The 22,909-nt window shown below is 29.4% G+C and overlaps 1 protein-coding gene across 1 annotated transcript in view; it reads right to left on the reverse strand.

Annotated features, from left to right (window-relative positions):
• The window catches only part of LOC142334245 (facilitated trehalose transporter Tret1-like), a 43,570-nt gene that overhangs the window by 15,974 nt on the left and 4,687 nt on the right, over positions 1 to 22,909 (reverse strand). The window contains exons 2-5 of the mRNA XM_075382116.1: positions 19,613 to 19,726; positions 13,565 to 13,752; positions 5,005 to 5,254; positions 3,168 to 3,337 (exon numbers count right to left, since the gene is read on the reverse strand). Of these exons, the coding sequence (XP_075238231.1) occupies positions 3,168 to 3,337; positions 5,005 to 5,254; positions 13,565 to 13,752; positions 19,613 to 19,697 (693 nt within the window). The 5' untranslated portion in view covers positions 19,698 to 19,726. The remainder of the gene's footprint in view (positions 1 to 3,167; positions 3,338 to 5,004; positions 5,255 to 13,564; positions 13,753 to 19,612; positions 19,727 to 22,909) is intronic.

Genomic DNA, 22,909 nt, shown 5'->3' on the forward strand with positions numbered 1-22,909 from the left:
AAAATTATACAGCAATGATATTTTGGAAAGAATAGACCATTTTTAGTATGTCAAATGCTATATAAACATGCTGTTTTAGATCTACTGATATGACCTCCATTTTTCTGTTGTAAATTACACAAAATTTTTCTTTTCTACTTTGTAGTTCTAATATTATATTCTTTTTTGATGAGGATGGTCTTGAAACTGAATCACAAAAAATCTTTGTTTCCAGTTGTTCTGCAGTATCTCTCATGCTATGATATCTTGTTATGGACTTTACTTTCACAATTCATTTTGTATTACAAATTACTGCTTGGAAGTAGATTACATATCTTATTGAATGGTTATTTTTTCCAATACTGAAAGGTATGATATTCATCCAGACAAAAATAAAGCACTCACACTGTACTATCTACAGCTGCCATGTATTTACAGTGTTCAGAAATATCATAAGGTAATTTTGTTACTTTAAACTTAAATTATATGTATTTGCTCAAATTTTAAAATAATATGCATTACAGGATTTTTTGCCTTTTTTTGATAGTGTGCGGTAAAAATAATATCCCATTCTCTCTGAATTTTTCAATTCCTGACAATGATGATTATTTTCATTAAAATAATTGATTCATGAATAATCATAATGAATAGCTAATGATTTAAAAACATTATGTTTTAATAATTAAACATTATGTTTTATTATTTATTTGATAAAATTGTTATTTAAATTTATATAATAAATTTTTTTTCTAGTAGGTTCTAAGGGTCACAAAAAGTTTAGTCAATAAACGTTTATCTTTACAGTGCTGTTTCCCAGAATATGAACAAAGACGAATATATTGATAAAGACCAAAGAAACACTATTATGTCATGTTATTCTGTAAATAAAAAAAATTGTGCTTGCATTCTACTACTGAAAGGTATTGTAATTTATTATGATAATGTATAAGAAATACATCATTTGACAGCTGAAAATATGTAGTTTCTGTAAGAAAAATAAAAATTATAATATTTAATATGATTTCTGATCAAATGGCATGTGTTTAAAAATAAAACTAAAGGCAATAAACATTTATAATGTGATTGAGTAGTTACAGAACAGTAATTTCACTATTAATGAGTTAAATTGAAAATATGCATTCTTTTTTCAGTAATAACTTTTTCCATATTTGATAACACTTTATTTCTTTGTATTTTGGCAAAATATTATTTTATAATAGATTCAGTTCAGTTGTTATTCTTGTCCAACATCTGGTCAATCAGCTCTGAAACAATGCAATTAACTGAACCTTAAGAACTGCCATATATAATTATTATTAATTTTACTGCTATGTATTCTGAATATTCGAGTAAAAACTCGAATATATTCTGAATTGTGAATTGTGTTTTATCACCAAACAGTAAAATACAATTATCAGAATATAAACCTTCAACTGTTGAATGATAAAAGCTATTAATAAAAATTTAAAGCTAAGACAAAACTTATTAATCTTAACAATGACACTAATGTTAAAAACAATAACATTGTCACTAGAGGGTATCAAGAGGGATGTGGGTGAATATTGCTGTCTTGAAAAGAGCTATTTATTAATGATTTACTTACAAACGTCTATTGTTTTTAAAAGGCCCATTCTAAATCCTTCCTAGTTTTTACATTAAAAAAAAAAATAAAAATAAATTCTACTCATGCCTACTCAGTTCTTCTCAGAACTAGCAGAAATAATGTTATAAGAAGTGAAGAGAGACAGGCTCAGTGAGCACACACTCATCAACCAATAAAACCTATAACCAATTTTCTAATAAAGTCTTCTGCGGTTAGTAAACATCACACATCTACTTACTTTCTAAGGATGTGTACTTCAACTAAAATTAGATCCTAAAATTGCTTCACATATCTGCCTTGTAAGGAAGAACTGTCCCCAAAGATTGACTTTAGGGCCAAAAACAAGCATCACAGATAGATGAAGGAAATGAACACATTTTTCAGTCCGAATCTACCACATGAACCTATATGAATTTTTTTCATTGTTTTGGTAAGAGAAATATGTCTATAAAATATAGCAAATGTCCTGAAAAAACAATATACAATGTATATATTTCATTTCAAGAAGTTTATATATATGACATTGCAATATGTATGTAGATAGATAATCATATTAAAAAGGAATGTTTATAATATGAACATTCTTGAAGCTACATTCTTCAATTATTTAAATTTACATCAGACATATAATTACATGTTTTGCTGATTTTTTTTAGAACCAGCTACAATTATGGCATGATTATAATACATGAAATCTTTCGACTTGAATTATAAATTATTTTCTGTTGTTTTAAAAGAAGCTGTAAACATGAGAGAAATTATTCAGCAATATCTTCTAGTTTTTCATTTGATGGCAGACCAGTATTTTTTCCATGATCATCAGCTGTTAAAAAGACTTTCTTCTTCCATTTCTTATCAAATATGGTACTTGAAAGTACACTTTTTATCAATGAATCCAAAATATCATTGCCAAACTTATTAAGCATCCTGAAACTGTTTTTAAGAGGTAATGGTAATAATCAATAATTACTGGAAGTAGAAGTTCTCACTATTGTGAAATCAAAAATATTTTGTTAAATAAGAATATTATTAATAAAATTCAGTTAATAGACAACTAAATAAATACAGAACTTCCTTATTTCATTTATTTTTTTTGTGAAATTTGAATGTAGTGGAAAAAAAAATTTACTAAATTTAAACCATATAAAAATATTTTTGATATTAACTTGTAACTTGACAGATATTATCATGTCAGTAAACAAATAACATTATCATGTTATTTTTTACTAAAATATGTAATAACTCATGACTCATATGTAATAACTCATATGTAATAACATTCACATGATAAGAAAATAAAAAAAGAATAAAAAACAAACATTTCACCAATTTAAATTAAAAGTTTTAACCATTACAAAATAAATTTAGTTTTCAGATGAACGATGTAGAATTCATTTGTAAACAATTCATATGTAAACATTTTTCCATAATTTTTTTTTTTAGAGCTTTTTAACATAACAAAATTTATTTTTTTTGGTGGCAGACTATCAAAATTTTGTGCTTTCCATGCTTTTTAAAGTTATTTTCTATATAATTAGATAATTTTTTTTTATTTGATGGCAATTTCAAACTCTTTGTGACTTACCTCTACATTATATACTCCTCTGAACCACTGCAAACTTTTGTTTGCTTCTTCCTTTTTGTTAATTGATAACAGATAAACTGGAGATTCAGGCATCCAAAAAAATGTACCCATAAATACAAATGGAATAATACAACATAAAATTGTTATTGACAAAACATTTTCAAGAAGACCTGAAACAGTAAATTAAATTTAATACTATCCCATATTCAGTTTTTAGAACAACACAATCTTTTAATAAAATTAAAAATGAATACACTGTAAAGAAACTTTTGTTCAAAAAGGTAATGAAATTACAGTTGGTAGAAATTATAAAATATTTTTTTAATGCCAAAATAAACTAAATTTACATTAAAATATTTTTAAAATGGTTTTTTCTCATTTCAGTGGAGGAATCTTCAGTAATAATAAAGATTGTAAGTTTTTTCAGAGGAAAAAAATTTGAGAAAGGGTTTTGAATATAATCTACATATTGTGGTTAAATATTGAGTATACCTAACATGATGGATGAGTTAATTTTAAGATTAGTTATAGAAAACATTACTGATGCAATATTACTGCAAGAACTATTTTAGTCGGCCAGAATCACATGTTGACAAACCAATCTATTTTTTTATTGAATGATGGCCCTGAAAAACCTTTACCACCATAATAGGTCTCAGTTGGAGCAAGAGGTTTTCAATTGCTTGTTATATACCAAATGATCAAGTGATCACAGGGTTTGAGATCAATTACTTTCCTTTATTCCCTTTGGTGAAATTTTTCTAAGACAGATTAGATAAGTTTGTTTAGTAATAAAAATGTAAGTTTAAGAAATATTCTAAGTAATCTTTTTAAATTACTTGATGAATGCAAAATCTACCTAGCCACTGGGGAAAAACTACAGCAATTCTGTGGTCTAAATTTTACAGGTAGTTACCATTGCAGTCAAAATTTCAGTACCAAAGATTTTTTAAAAGTAATACAAATTTAATTGTAAAGGTAATTATGATTAACTGTGTAAGGAATATCATGAACAGGGAGAGAACCCCTCTGCAAACAAATTGATTGCAGAGTTGAAAAAAGCTTCTAAGGGAATATGGAAATACTTCATTCTCAAGACTAGACACCTTAAGACTACATATCTGTCTAGTCTTAGTAACTCATCAAATGCATATCTAATGAGGCAGTTGATGTGATCAGTAGCGCCGACCAACATATGCTCTAGATGAGTTTCAAATTCAATTTTTAAACTATCTAGAGCCTTAGTTAACAAATCCTTTAGTCCTTCTGCAAATATGTGAATGTAAATATAAAGCTATACTAAAATCAAAATGGTCAATAATTTTATAATTTCTTTGACTGATGATATTTCAATAGCTCCTATTTCAGGATAGATTTAACATTTTCAATCAAGTTACTGGTTAAATAATGGAATTTTACATAGAATGATTATTTTGAATATAATTTTTTTTCATAATGAGTTATCTTATGATTGCAGGTTACAAATTATAAATAATTATTGTTCCTCTTATTACATGACAGTTCTATAATATATAGAATATCTTGGGGAGTAGTAGCCTGGAAATTGAAGAATCTTAAGTAAGGATAGACTATTAACTGCTGAAGCTGTATTTAATAAGCTGATCTCTGCATATAAATTAAGCTATACACATTATTGATCCCTGTTTATGAATTAAACAAGTTTGTGAGAATATAAGTGGTGATGCAATTCCCCCCATTCTGTTGACATTTAGTGGGCTACTTACTGGACATTAATAAATGCCATTTAAAAAAAAAATGATACTAATAATTAATAACAAATGAATAATGAATACAGTATTATAACTTCGGTTCATACCAGCAACATTGGCGTAGAGTATTCCTATTGTTATTTGAAGTTGGTAGAACGTTCCTAAAGTTCCTCTTATGGAATTTTGAGATAATTCAGAAATGTACATAGATGCTGCTACTGATATAATACCAGTAGCAAGACCACCAAGAAATCTTGCAAAATACAGTCCCCAAACAGTTAGCGATGATGATCTTTCCCTCGAGACACAAATGCATATAAGAATCCATGATATTATCACTGGAATGTTGATGAGTAGCTGTAAAACAGTGAAAAAAAAATTATGGATCAACCATGAAAAATTATGAAGTTACTTTGTTACAAAAAATTTAAACATACTTTTTTTATAGACCTTTAAAAATGTTGAATATAATATTTAATCTAATTAATAACCTGTTTATGTTTGATAACTTTTCACATTATCTGAATTCAAAGAAAAGTTTAACCTTTGGGTACAAGCATTAGCTTCAATAATATGGAGCCGTAGATTTAATGCTATGTATTTTAAAGGTGCAGTTTTTGGTTGGTGGTTGATGATACTTATTTTGATACACACCATAACTGGATATTAGCTGATCTATGAAATAAATAACAGAAATTTATATTTAAGTAACATAATGTAAACATCAGGGAGTGATTTTCCTCTTTGACTTCCTTCAATAGTTATATTTGATTTATAGTTGAAAATTTGTTTATAAATTACAATGTCAGCTGTGACACAGTAATTAAAAAATGATGTATTTCTACTAATTTGAAAGGAAATAATTGTGTTTGATTCAACAAGTCAATCTGCAGTAAGCTGTGGTGCAAATAATGTGTATAGTTCTAATAAACTTTGATTACATTACTTACCTTATTAATGATTACATTACTTACATTAACCTCTTATTCATACTGTGAGTTTTATGTAGGAATCATGTTTTAAGTTAGAAAAAATATTCTTTTGAATATTTAAAAATAATTATCCAAGTAGTCTTGGCAAGTGGCAAGTAGTCTTGACACTTAAAATTTATAAAAAGAACTATGCTCTCATATTCCGAACCATGTTTGTTAAGTAAGTGAAGTTTTGATATAAAAAATAACAAGCAAAATTTTTTTGAAAAACTTTATGTACATCTGAAAGACTGGTTCTTAATCTACAATTCTACATAATTTACCGATGTATTAAGGCATGTCAACAGCTACTGCAATCCAGCTTCATAAAAATCTGCCGCCTGAGAAAATAACCATTGCTGAAAGACTATTTTGACGTCATCGTCGTCTTGACGCTGCTTTAAATGCAGTAACAAGTGGTACTCACCGGATGTCAGGTCAGTACTACGCGGTGGGTGATCAATTTTTTCCCAGCCAAATGACGCGATGAGATCTTGGGTGCGATGAACCGCGTGTGGCTGAGCATTGTCGTGACACAGCACTGAATTTGCTCGCCTCTGTTTTCGATTGTGCGACGCAATTTAGTTAAGGCCTCACAACTCGATATTAACAGTTTCACCCGAAGACAAAAAATCAATAAGCAGTGGGCCCTTTCTATTCCAAAACACAGTGCACATGATTTTCCAGGCTGACATCATTTGTTTGAACTTCACTTTTTGAGAGATGTTGAATGGCTCCATTCCAAGAACTGTTGTTTTGATTCTGGTATTATGTAAGACAGCCATGTCTCGTCCCAGTAGCAATTCGGATCAAAAATGGATCGTATTCATTGCTGTATTACGTGAGAAAATTCCAAGCACTGGCTAAACGTTTGTTTTTGTGCAACTCTGTCAGCATTTCTGGTACCCAGCGTGAGCACAACTTCCAATAATTCAAGCGCACCAACACAATTTAATAGAAAACATTTCCTGAAATTAAAGGAAATTCATTAACTTAGTGATCATAAGTGGGGAAATCGTAAACAGTCTATTTTCACGGATTTCTCCATTAACTCTCTGCATCAGGTCATCAGAAATGACGGTGATCGCTCACTCCATGCTACACCGTGCATATTTGTACAGCCTTCTTTAAGTGCCCTAACTCATTCTATCTGATTTTCTCACCATTCCATCGGACAGAGCGTTATTCCCGAACACTTTACTAATCTGTTGATGAATTTCAGCCGCTTTTGTATCTCTTGCATTTAAGAAACGAATTACAGCACGTATTTCATCGGTGACGCTATCTACAGTCATAGGCATTTTATTCATGTACAGGAAACTGTAAACGAACATTTATAATCGCGTTATGGCGTCTGTAACAAGGCAATAGATCACTGATCTCTATATAGCTGGATATGGATCCTTCTGGCGTATAATGCAATTAAGTGTTCAATAATGAAGCATATTTCAGCGTCTTAGAATAAGATACTGGGAACTAAATAAAACCATTGCTTGCCTACGCGACTTTAATCGTGATGGTAAGGTAGTGCTTTATCCCTTCTCTTTCACTTACCTCTGCGTTTCATTTTATTTAGTTCTGCCGGTTCTACCACTCATTTAGTGACGCTAGTTTATACTTCAAGTTTTACCAATTCCAATAATGATTGAAATTATGTGTTCATTTTCATTCTTAATTTCCAAAAGTAGAGATGACATACCATGGCTCAGTTGTGCTGATATAATAAAAGTAAAATCGGTTTGGGTACAGATGGGTAACGTTAATTGAATTTTAAAAAAAAAATGTTAAAACGGGTAGAATTCAAAAATAGTTCTAAAACGATACCAAAATTTTATCAAAATTAGTCTTGTGGTTCCTGGGTTATAAATGAATACATTTACCAAAAATATACTTGTCAAAAAGAAAATTTGATTTGTAACTATGATAACTTTAAAACTATTGGGTATTAAACAACTTTTTATGATACTAAAACATTTTCTTCCATTAAATCATTCAGAGCTAATTGGCAGCACTCTCTTGAATGGAGTTACTAGTAGCTGTTTCCAATGGCGATTGTCTAAAAACGTTTAGGAAACTTTCTAATTAATTATTTAGTGGGTTATTAATTAATTTAATTTATGATTTCTTTGTTTGTTTAATATGTAGTTATTGTCAAATTGTATGTATTTGTAAATTATATTTTATATGATCTTGAACATTATGCATGTAAAATTTGCATGGTTATAATTTCTTTGGAAGTGCATTCTGTTTCCTTGTTGTGATTTGCAGAATTGAATTCTGTTGTTATTGAGTAGTGGTTGCATCTGTTCCTTACATCTATGGGTGAATTTGGATCTAATCTGTTCAATGTAGTTCAAGTGGCAAATTGGTAAATTAAAATTACTTTGTACTCCTTCTTTTTATAGGTATAAGTATGATATTATGCACTTTGTCATTGTTTTTTTACATATTTCTCACACTTGAAGCCAATAAGAATTGAAGGGAAATTTTGAGAAACAATCCAACAGAGAAACAAGAGGTCAGATAAAATGTTATTAGTTGTTGGTAACATACTTTTGGAGGAACTTTAATAGTGAGTTAGAAGAGATACGGAGAAGCTTGTATTTGTACTTCAAGAAAAATTCAGTTTGAAAGTAAATAAGAATAGCATACAAAGGTAATGGTGAAATGTGAAATGGAGGGCTATAAGAAATTAAATACTAATGTAGGAAAACAATTTATCAAAAATTGCAGAATTTTATTGTTGGGTAGTAAAATTAAAAAGGTAAAAAAGAATTAGTAAATCATAAAAACATAAAATATGCAGAAAAGAAATCTACAAGTTTCAAATGTATATAGGTTAGAAATAATTTCTTTAAAATATTTGTATAGCCGGCCTCCGTGGCAAGAGTGGTAGCGTCTCGGCCTTTCATCCGGAGGTCCCGGGTTCGAATCCCAGTCAGGTATGGCATTTTCACACACGCTAAGAATCATTCTTCTCATCCTCTGAAGCATGCCTAATGGTGGACACGGAAGTTAAACAAAAAAATAAAAAATAAAACATTTGCATAGAGTAACAATTTCTTTAGCTTGAAACACAGATGAAGAGAAAACTAGAAACATAGATATTTAGCATTTATATTTTGATTTTTGAAATAGAGCCATTTAATGAAAATTGAATATATTGATAATGTTAAAAATTAAGAGTTTTCAAGAAGAATAGAAGACATAAATTTATGACAGAATCATTCAAAGAGATAAACTAGGTTGTTTATCAAAGTATCTAGATTTTATTCATTTCGTTAAATGTGGTTGTGAAGAGGGTAACCTGTAAAAAAAAGATAAACATTGAAATACATTAAAAAAAAAAGATAGCTGAGAATGTAGGATGTAGTTTTTTTTATTATGTCATATTATTATTGAACTGAAAGGAATAGAGATTAACATCACACCTGGTTTTTTCCATTTGTTGATAAAATGATTTCTCATCAAAGGAAGGTCTAAATTTTTAGTAAACAATGGTGGACAAAATTAAGGAATTAAAAAATATAGAAATTTTATAAGGGGTTCTTAATGTTAAACTCCATAATAAACCAGTTTGTGATATAACTACTCATTTGAAATTTGTACACACTCAAGCTAAGTGAGAATGGTTGGCTAATGCAAATCTGTTCTGAACACAGTGATATTAACTTAAATGATCAAAGAACAGAAGTTAAATAAGCAGTAAATACAATAAAATGTAACTTGTTTAAAGCTATCAACATTTTTAATGGACTTTTTAATGAATGTTTCTTAATGTTCTGAATTTGGGTTATCAATTAAAAAATTATAAAAAAGACAAGTATAAATATAATTCTTAAACGAGAAAATTTGTAAAAAAACTTAATTTCTTCTGAGCTAAGTTTTGTTCTTTGTTAAATTTTTCAGGAGCTGCTGCAGACAACACTGGATATTATGGCATTGGTGATTGTAGCACTGATGTTCAAATTGGTACTTTGAAAGATCTTTATCCTTGATGAAATGTTTGAAGATTGTGTATAATTTAGATTGTGTTTGTTGATTTAGAATGTTATTTTTATATGTTTGCATATTTTGAGTTGTTCCAACTTTAAATTTATATAGTTTACTGTTTGTTTATTATTGACATTTGTGCATACATGATTTGTTTCATTAGGTTGTTTTTTGAAAGTGAATTCTGTGATGGAGTGAAGAGCTTTTGTATATTTTTGTATTGTAGTGAAAAGAGAGTCATTGTTTGAACTGTATAGAGTCCATTATGGCCTGAGCAGTCAAATAATCCTCAACTTAATTATAAAAAAAAAACTGCTTCATCTTTGACAAATAATCTTGTATGCACTCTAATAGATTACCTGTGGGTACATATTAGTCGAATTACATATACATTAGCTAAATTGTTCTTATCACAGATTGAAAAAAACAAAAATCTTCACAACTACCACAGATACTCACACAAAATAATTTACTGGCATAGGTATAAAAAAAAAAAAAAAAAAAAAAAAAAAAACAGGTACTAATGTAGATGGCAGAATCCTTATTTACAATGGAAATATTAGACAATGTGAACAACTCCTCATTTATACTAGAAACATTCAAAATATGTAACCTTCACTAATGAATACAAAAAAGAAAATAATAAACTTCTTGGATTTCATAATTACAAGACATGAACACAAACACACATTCAAAATTTACAGAAAACTTATCACATCTGCCACACTTTTTAGATAACTTCCAATTACCCCACTCTACATAAAATTTCTGCTCAGAAAAAAACTCAGAAAACTTTTGCTTGCACTTTCACAAAAAGAATACCAGGGTTAAGTAATGATTATAAAATATTTAGCTGAAAAAATGAATACAATAGAACATTGAAGGACAAACAACAAACAAATTTTAGAACAAAAATCAGAACAAAAAATAACAAATTCATAACACTCATTTACATTAACAAAATTACATTGAAAAAACTGTTCACAAATTCAAAAAAGCAGGCCATAGTATTTCTTTTACAGAATCAGGAATAAAAGTAAACAGATATTATCAGAGAAAAAATTCACATAAACGGTCTGATAAATTTGATTTTCCTGGGGTATAAAAGCTTGACTATTTGACTGTAAAGGACAAACATGCTGCCTTTTCCAACAATACACAAAGACAACATAAAAATATAGTCTATCACTGAATCCACCTTTTGCATCCATCTTTTTACAAACTACTTCACTAAAACAACCATACATGAACAAGCATCAAAAACATGAAAATGTTACATAAAGCATTAAAAAACTCCAACTTGATACAGTTGGGCAACCTAAATCATGATAATATAAAATATACTAATGCAAAAAAACACAGCAATAATGGTCTAATGAACAGACAATTCGAATCCAACAGAATTTTCAACCATATTCTGTTATGATTGAAACTTCTTTAAAATACATATAATCAGTTTTTAGATTTTATGTTTTCCACAATTGTTTTTTAGTTAATTAAAGTCAGATAAGCTTAAAGTTGCAGTTGGGTAATGGTATGAAAATATTTGTCAGACAAATACCATCATTTGGGCTTCATTCTTTTTTGGATGATGAACAGTTCAGAAGTTTAACAACTATACTTCTGTCAGTCTTCAGTAGAATAATTCCTTCAATTGGGTAAAAAAAGGATAAATTAAAATCAAAGAAAATAAAATAGTTTACTTTGAAGGTAGAAATTACTTCACTCATACAGGAATAAGTTTAGAAGATGTAGTGCACTGTTTACCTTCTACAATTGTCAATTAAGTTAACAAATGTTGTTGAATTCAAATTGGTGCATGGCCTTCAATAGCCGAACACTCAGGTTCATAATAAAATATGAATTATACAGATTGGTGCACATTAAGTTAACACATTTGAATTTTGGATTACATATTTATTTTTAAATTTAATATGATTAAAATTTTGCATACCAAACATAGTATTTATGGAAAGTTCTTTTACAGCATAACATGTTCAATACGGCTGTCATTAGGTCTAATAATCTTATCAAGGCGAGTGTGTCTGTTTCTGATGACCTGCAACTCAAGTCCACTTGAATCTCTTCACACAACTGAACTATCCTCGCATGCACTTCCATAAGATTTGTAGGTCTTAATGGGATTACGTTTCCATAGCCAGTATCAGTGTAATGTTTTTGAACATGGAATTTGTTGCTGCAATTTCAAGCTTGTTGTGATAAGGTGCATTTTCTACTATTACTACACTATGCTTAGCAATTAGCAAGATAGTTAGGAACAAACTGCCAGCGGTGACATTTATTATTCTCTCACCTTTTGAGATTAGAACTTTCATGCTTTTTTCTTGTTCTCTAGATAGTCATATTCTTTGCTGTAATGACTTAAAAACGTAGGTCTTATCCATAAATACAAGTAGCCTACCTTTGGCAGGACATTGAGCTATTTCCTTTAAATAAATGAGACTTATGTCATGCATCATATTTTTTAATATGGATTGACCTATTATAAGTTATTTTTTACCTAAAATCCAGTCTGCTAACAGAGAGGTAGCAATTACAAGTTAATAGCTTATTTGATACAGTTAGCTACCATCAAATAAGCCATCATTGGATCAAATTTGCTATCATTTTTAGTTGGAATTCAAGTTCAGTAGAAAGAGCCAGCAACTTTCAGATAAATAAAAATAGATATTTATGTGACAGATTTCATTGTCAAAAGGATTAGTCACTAATCCTAAAAAAGAAAGTCGTTACTACTAGTCTATTAATGCACTACTATACTGTACATTGGGACCTGGCTGTGTGTAAACTATTGACAAGTTATTTTTAAACAGTCCTTATAGAGTCCAATATTTTTTATGTTAAACATTATTTTTCAGTAAAATAATGTTTGTTAAATGTTGTTATGTCGGTTCTTAGTTTGGTTTCAAATTATTTTTAATCTGTTTTGTTTTAAATTATAGCTGAAATGAATTTTAGTTTTATTACCACATCTATTATTCTAAATCATCAACCATTTCTTACACCAATAATGTAATCATATGTAGTATTTTGTTCTAAAACTCAGATTTATATGTTCGGTTACGGTTAACTTTACTTACATCAATTTTCTCAGAACTGAATTTTCTTCAAATTTTGTTGCAAAGTTTTATTTTTGTTTTTAGCAGTTATCTAGTCAAACCTAAAATATATATTTGTCGACATGTTTTATGAATTTTACAAATTTCACAGTAAACACTAAAGATAAATTCTTAGACCCATATTTTCAGATCGACTATCATTTAAAACAACTTATTTTGTTCCATAACTTGGGTCTGAAGAATTTTACTATTTTACCTCAGAAGCAGAAATAAGGTCAAAAATTTTCTGTTACTTATAACTCAGAAAAAAAGTTTCTCAGACCATTTGAACTTTTTGCTTCAAAAAAATATAAAAAGGTTAATCTCAGGCTAAATTTTAAGTATTTTTACATATGTGCATATATACTGAGTAAATAAAAATCAATTCTGTTGTCTTTTGGTTATAGCAGATATTAACACAAGCTCAGTAATCATAAAATAATTTCAAATGATATAAATAATGAAATAATTAATGAATTTGAATTCAAGTGAGCAATATTCCTGTTATCCATAAGGAGTGTCTGGTATTATTTGAATGATTGTATAAGTAATTATCTACCATATAATTATTTTTAATTACTGACCAGAGTTCGTTTGCGGCCGAGTTTATTAACAATGAAACCAGCAGGGAGAGCACCAATGAATCCTCCGATATTAATAATTGAACTAACCCATGCACTTTCTGATTTGGTTAGAAGTTTGTTTTCCATTATGGGGCCTGTTGGTGATGTCCAGGCAAGACACGCTCCGACTGTCATAGCACTCAGAGTTGCTGCAACAATAATTTTGAAAATATTAAAAGTACCTAAAAAGCTTTATTAAGCGTTTTCGACAAAACATTCCATTTACGCGTAGAAAATAATGCATCTGATTATAACTTAAAAAATGTTTTGAAAACGTGATAAACAAATACGAAATTAATATTTTTCTATAGCTTTTGCTATATCTTTTTCCCACGAGGCCTGTTTATGTCTGAATTTGTGTTCATTGTACGATTACCCTATTATATTTTCGAAAGGTTTTTATTTGTAATAAAGTTCGAAGAAACGTTAGAAGTGTAATTATTTTATCTTACCTTTTTCTTGTGTTTTCCTTCACGCCTAACAAAAATGTTTATACAACTTTTGTGATCAGAGGCCGTCTTATGATATAACCGAGACCAGTGTTGTGACCGTAACTTTGTAGTTCTATGTTTTCTTCTACAAAGGATGTGGATTTTTGCTGCAATTGTTTTGGTAGGTTCTTGTATAATATTTTACTGAAAAAACGGTTTTATGGCGTCAGGTTCCCTCAGGTTAGGGTATAGGGTGATTTAGACAACGATTTCGAAAATAGTTGTCCGACAAAAAAGTTGAATACTTTTTCCGACAAAAAAGACTTTTTTTGTAATTTTCTGTAAGACCATTTACTTGCCAAAAAACATGTCTGCAGAAGCTGTACCTTCTTAGGAAGTCCATATTGGAAATTTCATGTCAGTTTTTCGAGAGATGATAAACTACTCGTATAAAGAATTAGTTTGTGATACAAATACTAAATCTATATAAAATCTAGTACCAAACTAGTGATCTCGCTTAAAGGATGATAGTTTTTTCTTCCATTTATTTTATCTTCCTTTTATTTTATTGTTTTACGGTAAACATTGCTTACTTACTCTTTCAACAGACATGTTGACATAATTTCTTATCAAATTTAAAAAAAAAGAGGCTCTCAATTTGAACCGAACTTTATTTTCTATAGTTTATTTGTGTTTAGGCCTTACTCTTCAACAAATGGATGAATTCTCATGATTCTTGTTTATTTTTGAAAGGACCTTCCTCGGGAAACGCTACATAAAAATGTAAAAAAAAAAAATGGACTTATACTGACGGTTTGAAGTAATTTTTCTTTTTTTTTTGTCGTCATCATAGCTTAGCATTGAATTGTGAGCAATTTCATGTGAATATACAAGAAAATTAAATTTTAGGAACAGTAAAGTAATATATATTATTACACTTGGCTAATGTTAGGCAGTAGCCTCTTTTCTTTGTTTCTTCGAATTCCTTCTCTTATTTTATCAAGACTCGGTAAAATATATTTATATATATATATATATATATATATATATATATATATATATTGGTTTCAAAAGAGATGTAGCTCATGCTAGGTCAGAGTTCTCGTCTCTGTATATCTTCCTAATGTTTTTTTTTTTTTTTTTTTTTTTTTTTTTTGGAGAGGGTGACTTTTTTTCGAGCTATATTTAAAAAAAAATTAAAATTAAACAAATATGTAAACCAAAATAGGTAGAAAACCTAACTAAAAAAAAAATATCTTTTTCAATTCTTTAAATTCTGACTTTTTGATGTCGCTGCCAACCTAGAGATCAATAATATTTAGATAATTGTTTACTTTCAATTTGGTGCAGACTTAAACAACATTGAAAAAGTATTTTTTTCTAGCTTTAGAAGGGAAAGTATTGTAATCGGTCCAATTTGAGCATATGCGGTTTTCACCAGGTCTTTAATTTTGACACCTAAGGAACCCAAAAACCGAATGGAAATTTGCCGGATGTTTGTTTGTACGTGTGTGTGTATTCGGTATTGCACCCTAAATCACCTTATATCTCCAGAACTACTAGATCGATTTTGTCACTTGGTCAAATGGGGCATTGATGCCATTAAATTTTCAACTTAAAAGGTCAAGGGGTGAGGTTGTAGAGCAAGATTCCCTCAGTATCTAATTATTTCGCCTAATTAAGGTATTATTTTTCTTAAGCACATTTGTTAACAATTAAAAAATTATATTTCCAAAAAAATTGCAAAATCACACCCCTACCCCAAAAAATGCTCTAAATAAATTAGTGGCTAATTGGGTGTACGTGTCATTAATACCTTCTTTCACCACAATGAACGCTAGTGTAGCATTGACGTACAGCTGCTGTAGTCCTCTACTATGTTCTGATGTCATAGGTGGTCGGTAGTATTAAGTAAATGAATAATACTGTTCCGTTCCACGTCGAGCCGTCCGGTCCTGCGATCTAATGGGTGCTAGTGCTAACCGGAAAGTTAAGCCGTACTAGCATTCTACGTTAGAATCCCGCGTGGTGCGGTCGCATCTTTCATTTCGTTCGGATGGAGAATCAGTGTTACTCATAGTTACTGGCATTCGGCGCTCGAATCTGATCCAAGTCGGTCATGTCATACTCCTAGTCCGGATGGACTCCACTCTTTGTTCGGATGAACGTTAGCTGTAATGTTTTATTTATTTTATATTTTTTATTTTTATATGTAAAGTTATACGTTATATTACAACTCATGTCATTAACTGTTAAGACGACAACTCATTAAACCATTATTCAACAAGCAACAAGGAGTTGTCTTCGTTCATCACCTATGAAAATACAGTCCAACCTCGCTCTAAAATCGACCAAATACTTAAAATGTAAAAAATATTTAAAGTGGCCGCTAGTACCGCCACACCAGCGCGAATGAAATACGGTGTGCTAGTTAATAAGAATCATTCAATTAAATAAATAAAAAATATTTAAATAAAATGATAAATACAGAGTTATCATAAAAGAATAATGCGGTTTTGAACATGGTTTAAATTAAAACAGAATTACTTACAGTTTATGTTTTTTATTTTTCAAATTTGTTGTCTCAAACTTTTTTTACATAATTAATAAATTTCAATATGTGCGCCCTTAGTCGCTCGACAAATGTCCAACTCAACTTCTCTCCAAACATTAGTTAACGTTTCTTCGTTAATGGTTGTCATTGCTTCATTAATCCTGTTTTTTAAGTGGTTTAGGTCGCAAATTTTTTGTGTATAAACAACGCTTTTGACGTACCCCCACAAGAAAAAATCGCAAGGTGTCAGGTCTGGACTCCTTGGAGGCCAAAGTATGGGTCCTTGCCGGCCTATCCATCGATCTCCAAATTTTTCGTTCAAAGCGTCCGTGACATTGAAGTGCGGGGGAGCACCATCTTGTTGGAAATGAAGTCGATGAATGTTTTCGAGTTCATCCGGCTGAGAAAAGCAATAATCGGTTAACATGTCAAGATACACAACTCCATTAATTGTTTTTTCGGCAAAGAAGAAAGGCCCTATTACACGATTTTTCATCACACCACACCAAACATTAACTTTAAGCGAATCGCGTTGTTTCTCAATAATTACGTGTGGGGTTTCAGAGCCCCATATTCGTGAATTGTGCCTGTTAACACATCCATTCACATGGAATGTAGCTTCGTCTGTAAAAATTATATCATCTAAAAATGATTGAGTTTTCACTTATTCTGTCCAACATTTCAACAGCGAAATTGTAACATTTTACACCATCATCAGGTTTCAATTCCTGCAGTATCTGGATTTTATAAGCATGCAATTTCAGTTTTTTATGTAAAACTTTGTGAACTGTTGATTTTGGAATACCTAACTCGACGCTTCGACGGAGGATGGACTTCCCAGGACTTCTAAATGCCGATTGTCTAATTAGTTCAACCGTTTCGTCTGGTACACTTGATCTGCCGGTTGATTTCTGTTTCTTAACTGATTCAGTTTCTTCGAATTGTTTGAACCGACGTGTTATGTTATTTTTGTGTGGTGGATCTCTTCCGAATTCACGTCGAAACGCACGTTGAACTAAAATTACGGATTTTAATTCAGCCATCAATAAAACACACTTTGCTTTGTCTTTATCCGAGAACATAGTAACTCACTAAACTCACCGCAACAACAATACAAGAACTGACGTTGTGGTTACACGGTAACGGGAACGCAAGGATGTCGGAGGGTGCAATACCCTCCTACTTTTCGCAGTATACGGACTCGCGTCTTTTGCTGCTGGGTGATTCTAATGGACTGATGGTTATTGATAGTGGCTGACGTTTATTCGTTTTGTGAAGTTTGGATTGGGTTCCGATCCAATGGAGGGTTTGTCGGTAGGGGCCCGACGGAACGATGTGCTAATAAGCTTATCTTCCGTGACGCGCTCCATTTCAGCCTAGAGTGGGCTGAAATCCTTTATTTAAGGGGGCGTCCTCTCTTAAGGAAAGGACGTCGGAGGCGATTTTTGGGCGTAAAATTTATCACTTAATTTAATTCAATTCAATTTAATTTGGTTTGAATTAAAGGAAATGTGATTGGATGGATTGCTTTGAGACGTTGCGCCCCAGAGTTATCTTAGTCGGTAGGAGAATGGATTCGGGATGATTTGGATATTTGTTTTCATGTCTGCCTCTCTAGTCTTCTTAACCTTGTTAGTATCCAGTATGCTCCAGAGGGAACTATACTGGCGAGAGACAGACCGTTGTCTTCTTTTCTTCTTAATTCGCTTCTTTCTTCAGAGGATGGGTGGGAAGCGAAAAGGGTATGTGGGATCGTGGTACCAGCGGTTTTGGCGCGGTTGTTAGTATCGTTAGGATTGACTAGTCTAAGCGCGATATATTGTCTGCCCGCCGTAAGGGCAGGCAGGAGAGATATATATAACGCAGGTTGTTTTCGAGCGCCCGCGTGCCTTGTGGTTACAACTGCTGATAAACAAACTTTTGGGTTGGAGGCTTTCAGGGATACCAATATAACATCTAAAAATTTCCCTACAATCTTCCTATGAATTACTGAAACCGCACTATTATTTTATGATGACTCTGTATTTTAAATTAAGTTGTGCGTGTAAACTATACATCAGAAAAAAGGCGCGTGATAGGAAAGTTTTACAACTGTGTTGTCAGCTTTTTTTAATGCGGTTATTTGTTATGGTTTTTAAATGTTTCTTTATTTAATTTATTTTGTGAAGTAAATTATTAAAACTTGACTTACAGTGACAAAGAAAATTTGACTGTATCAGTAAATAGTTTTTTTATTTATTTATACAGAAACAACAGACTACGGCTCAATTATAGTTGCTCTCTTTTTGCTCTCTTTTTTTTATGATGAGTAGAGTTAAATTAATGATTAAATTACAGTATCTAATGTATAATCTGATATATAATATTTAAATGTCTAGTTTACTGTGTTAATCCTATATGATAAAGGTTTTTACAGAAGTTCTAGTAATTTGAAAGCAGTAAAAATGAAAGTACGAGTAAAAACAATTGTACTGGTTATTGGTAATTATGTATTATAATTATGAAATAAAAGTCAAGATAAATCAATTTTAATTAATAATTTTTTTGGTGCAAAAGGTATAATTATAGCCAATGTTAGATCTTTTTCGAATTTTCACTCTTCTATTTAATGACATTGTTAGTGGAGAATTCTTTTATGTAAATAATAAAAATGGAGTTATTCTTCAGTATTATTTGATTAACTAAACCGCGATTAGAGTTATATCTATGAGTACTTGAATCTATGGAAGATATTAAGAGATACAGTAAGTTGAAATTTAGAAACAAATATAATTTGATTAATATATTAAATGATCAATCTTAAATATTGATCATTTACTTACCTAAATAATAATGAAAACATTAGCATATTATTAATCTAATCCTACAGTACATCATTAATAAATTATAAACAAACATTATTAACTGAAAAGAGATAATGATATTCAATTCAGAAAATAGTTTATGTTTTTGAGTAATATTACAAATGACATGGAAATGTCATATTTATGGATCATAATTGTTAGTAAAGGAAATTGTACTTACCAAGATATGTGGCAATAAACTGAGGTCTTTTCTTTCCATGTTCATTATCCATGTAAGGGGCATCATCACTTTTGGGCACTGACATTGTGCAAAGATTAATAAATGAAGATATATCTGGAATGTAACAGAATGAGAGATATCACCGGTTTAATGGTATAGTGTAAATAATTATCATATTAATAGAGTTAGTATCGCATTTAATTAATTAGAATTTCTCCATTGATAAAAAAATTCTTTGACTTCAAAAATTTATTCAGATTTTTCCATAATTGTGGTGAAATGAAAAACTTGGAAGTATTTCTTGTATTTAAATGAATATTTTTTATGTTTAGTTGAATAAATTTAAATACTTAACACACATACATGAAAATGAGCTTTGTCATTTACTGAATGTGATAGTTCTCACCAATAATGCAACTTTTTTATACATTCTTTGAACAGGACTGATATCACTGGATTGATCACATAAAATCTTTGCTTATGTTTTGTTAGTTTAATACTTATTCTATCTGTGAAGTTTTGAACTATTTTATAGTTGCAGGATGAGCATTTATGAGTAATACAAAAAATAAATCATTTGCTTGGCTAGTTATAAAAAAATATGCCATCTCCGTTTAATATCTATCAAGAAATTGAAAATATATATCTTTCTGATTTTGATAATTTTCTTGTAAAATATTGATTCAGTAAATATAATGATTTCTGAGAATATTTCTGGTACTGTCACTATTTGGCGATTCTAATTGTAGAGTACTTTAAAATTTTCTGAATTTACCAGTGAATGTGGCCAACAAAAAGGGAAAAACTCACTGGCAGAAGTATACTATTATTAAATTTGTTCAGTGAATTTGTATTGCTGAGAGGTCTTCCTTCTATTTTAACTCAAGGATTGCCATAAAGGAATCTTTCTCAAAAAACATTTACTATCAAATTTTAATATAAACTGTTGTTATTATGGTCTTATCAAAATGCTAATAATGATTAATGAAATTAGATTTATTGATATAATTTGAGATTAGAGTAGGGGATTATAAGAGATAGATAATTTCTTGTTTTTGAAAGACTTAATAAAAGGATTAAAATACATTTAGTATTAAAAAATATTTGGTAAATAAGTAAAAACTTGCTAATGAACTATTTTCTGACCTATATTTATATGAACTTTTTTTCTATTTTTTGACAATAAAATCATCTGAGAGATTATTGTGCAATTTAGAATCACTCCTTATACACACATACATATTGGCAAAAGTAGTTTGTTTCACACAGGTGCTAGTCATTGTTTATAATCATCATTTATACAGGTGATAAAATACTATTTCCAGAAAATTACATACGAAGAAAAAAATCTTATAACTTTTTTATGCAGGAGAGGGATCATTTAAAAATTGTTAAATGTATGCTTGTATTTGAATATAAAATACAATATTATTTCAATAATGGTACATGATTAACTTCCAATGTCAATTTTATTATAACTCTTATATTTATAACATTGTAGTGTAGTACAGAATTATATTTTAAATAATAAGACTTAAAAATACTATGTTGATAGGATATATATGTATAGATTTAATTTTATAATTTTATAGTGTAGATTTCAACAATTATTTATTTTGCCAAATTAATTATATGTTTATCAGAAGGCCTATCAAATTTTCATAAGTGAAGGGTAATCTTATTATAAAGAATGAATTTATTATAATAGTTAATAAATTTTTGATGATAAATTAAGTTTTTTCTATGAACTGGAAAATAATAAAATCATTCTTTTCCTATAGAATTTATAAAAATGCAGCTAATTAGCAAAATAATAAAATCTAATGTATAGAGGAAATAAGAAAATAACATTATGAGAGATAAAAAATTCACACCACCTTATTACAACATGTATCATATAAATCCACCCAAAATAATGAAAAGATTTAAATTCAGAAATACAGTATATAAAACAAATAGCTAAACAAAATTCTTACAACAAATTTATAAATACGACACACAGAAATTATATAAAACAAATTAAATGCATACAGAGACTACATTGCAAAGTAAAAAAAAATGATATCTAAAATATACGGAGGTGCCAGCCTCCATAGTGCAAGTGGTAACGTCTTGGCCTTTCATCCAGAGATCCTGGGTTTGAATCCTGGTTGGGCATAGCATTCTACAGTATAAAATACAAAATTCCATATCCCAAGCACAAGTTACAAGCTTATGTGGCGATATCATCAAACAAAAAAAAAAATAAATACAATATAGAACTTTGTAGTATGAGATTTAAAGCTTGTAAAGTCTTTGAGACCTAATTATAATATGAATGATAAGTACAATAAGTGTGGAATTTATATAATAGAGGATCAGTGTGAATATATCTACATAAAAAAATAACAATCGTTTAAAGTTTTAAACAAGTTTTTTAAGGTGAATGAAAGCATACAAAAATAAAAATATGTAATATAAGGGAGCATATAAAACAAATACACAAAAAAATTTACACATTTTGAAATTTCAAAATATTTGTGAAATAAATAATTTTTGTAACATTTAAATCATTTTTTTCACAAAATAATTTTTGTAAATGATAGTATTAAAATTTAAACATTGTAACAAGTAAAATAACATTAAATTTGTAAATTTAAAAATAAACTTGAGCTAGTAAATTCACAAGTAAACTAAAACAAGGATCTTTTGTTTTAATTAGCTGATTTGAAAATAGTTCTATCATGGTTGTATTGATTTTATTCAAAACTGTTTGTGATGTATGTAGATAATATTATTAAATTACATGTAAATATTTAACTAAAAAACCTTTTTTTCATTTTAAAATTTTGCTATCTTGACTCATGTAATTAAAAAAAAAAATTTTTTTCTGAAGGAACTGATGATGGAGTTAGCTCTGAAAATTCAATTTCAGTATAAAATAAGTATGCGTTATTAAGATAAAAATATCTGCCTTTAATTCTAATACTTAGATGAATTTTTTAATTTGAAAAATAAAATACATTTATGACTATTTATATACAGATAGTTATTGTAAACTATTTTTTGTAACTTGGACAATTATAATCATTCTTTTTTACCTATTGTTGTTGAGTAAAATCTTGACAATGTCTAAAAACATTTTTATGTTTTTTAATAAAGTTGGTAAATAGATAAATAAAATAATATCTTTAGCAGATCTAAAATAGCAAATCAGAGTGATGGGATAAATATCTCTGATATTATAAACCATCTATTTAAATGCTTAATAGATCTTATTTTTAATGGGGTGGTTTAGTAATTGGCTAAATGGCTACT

Source organism: Lycorma delicatula, chromosome 1 (assembly GCF_047948215.1).
Source record: "Lycorma delicatula isolate Av1 chromosome 1, ASM4794821v1, whole genome shotgun sequence".
NCBI classification, from domain to species: domain Eukaryota; kingdom Metazoa; phylum Arthropoda; class Insecta; order Hemiptera; family Fulgoridae; genus Lycorma; species Lycorma delicatula.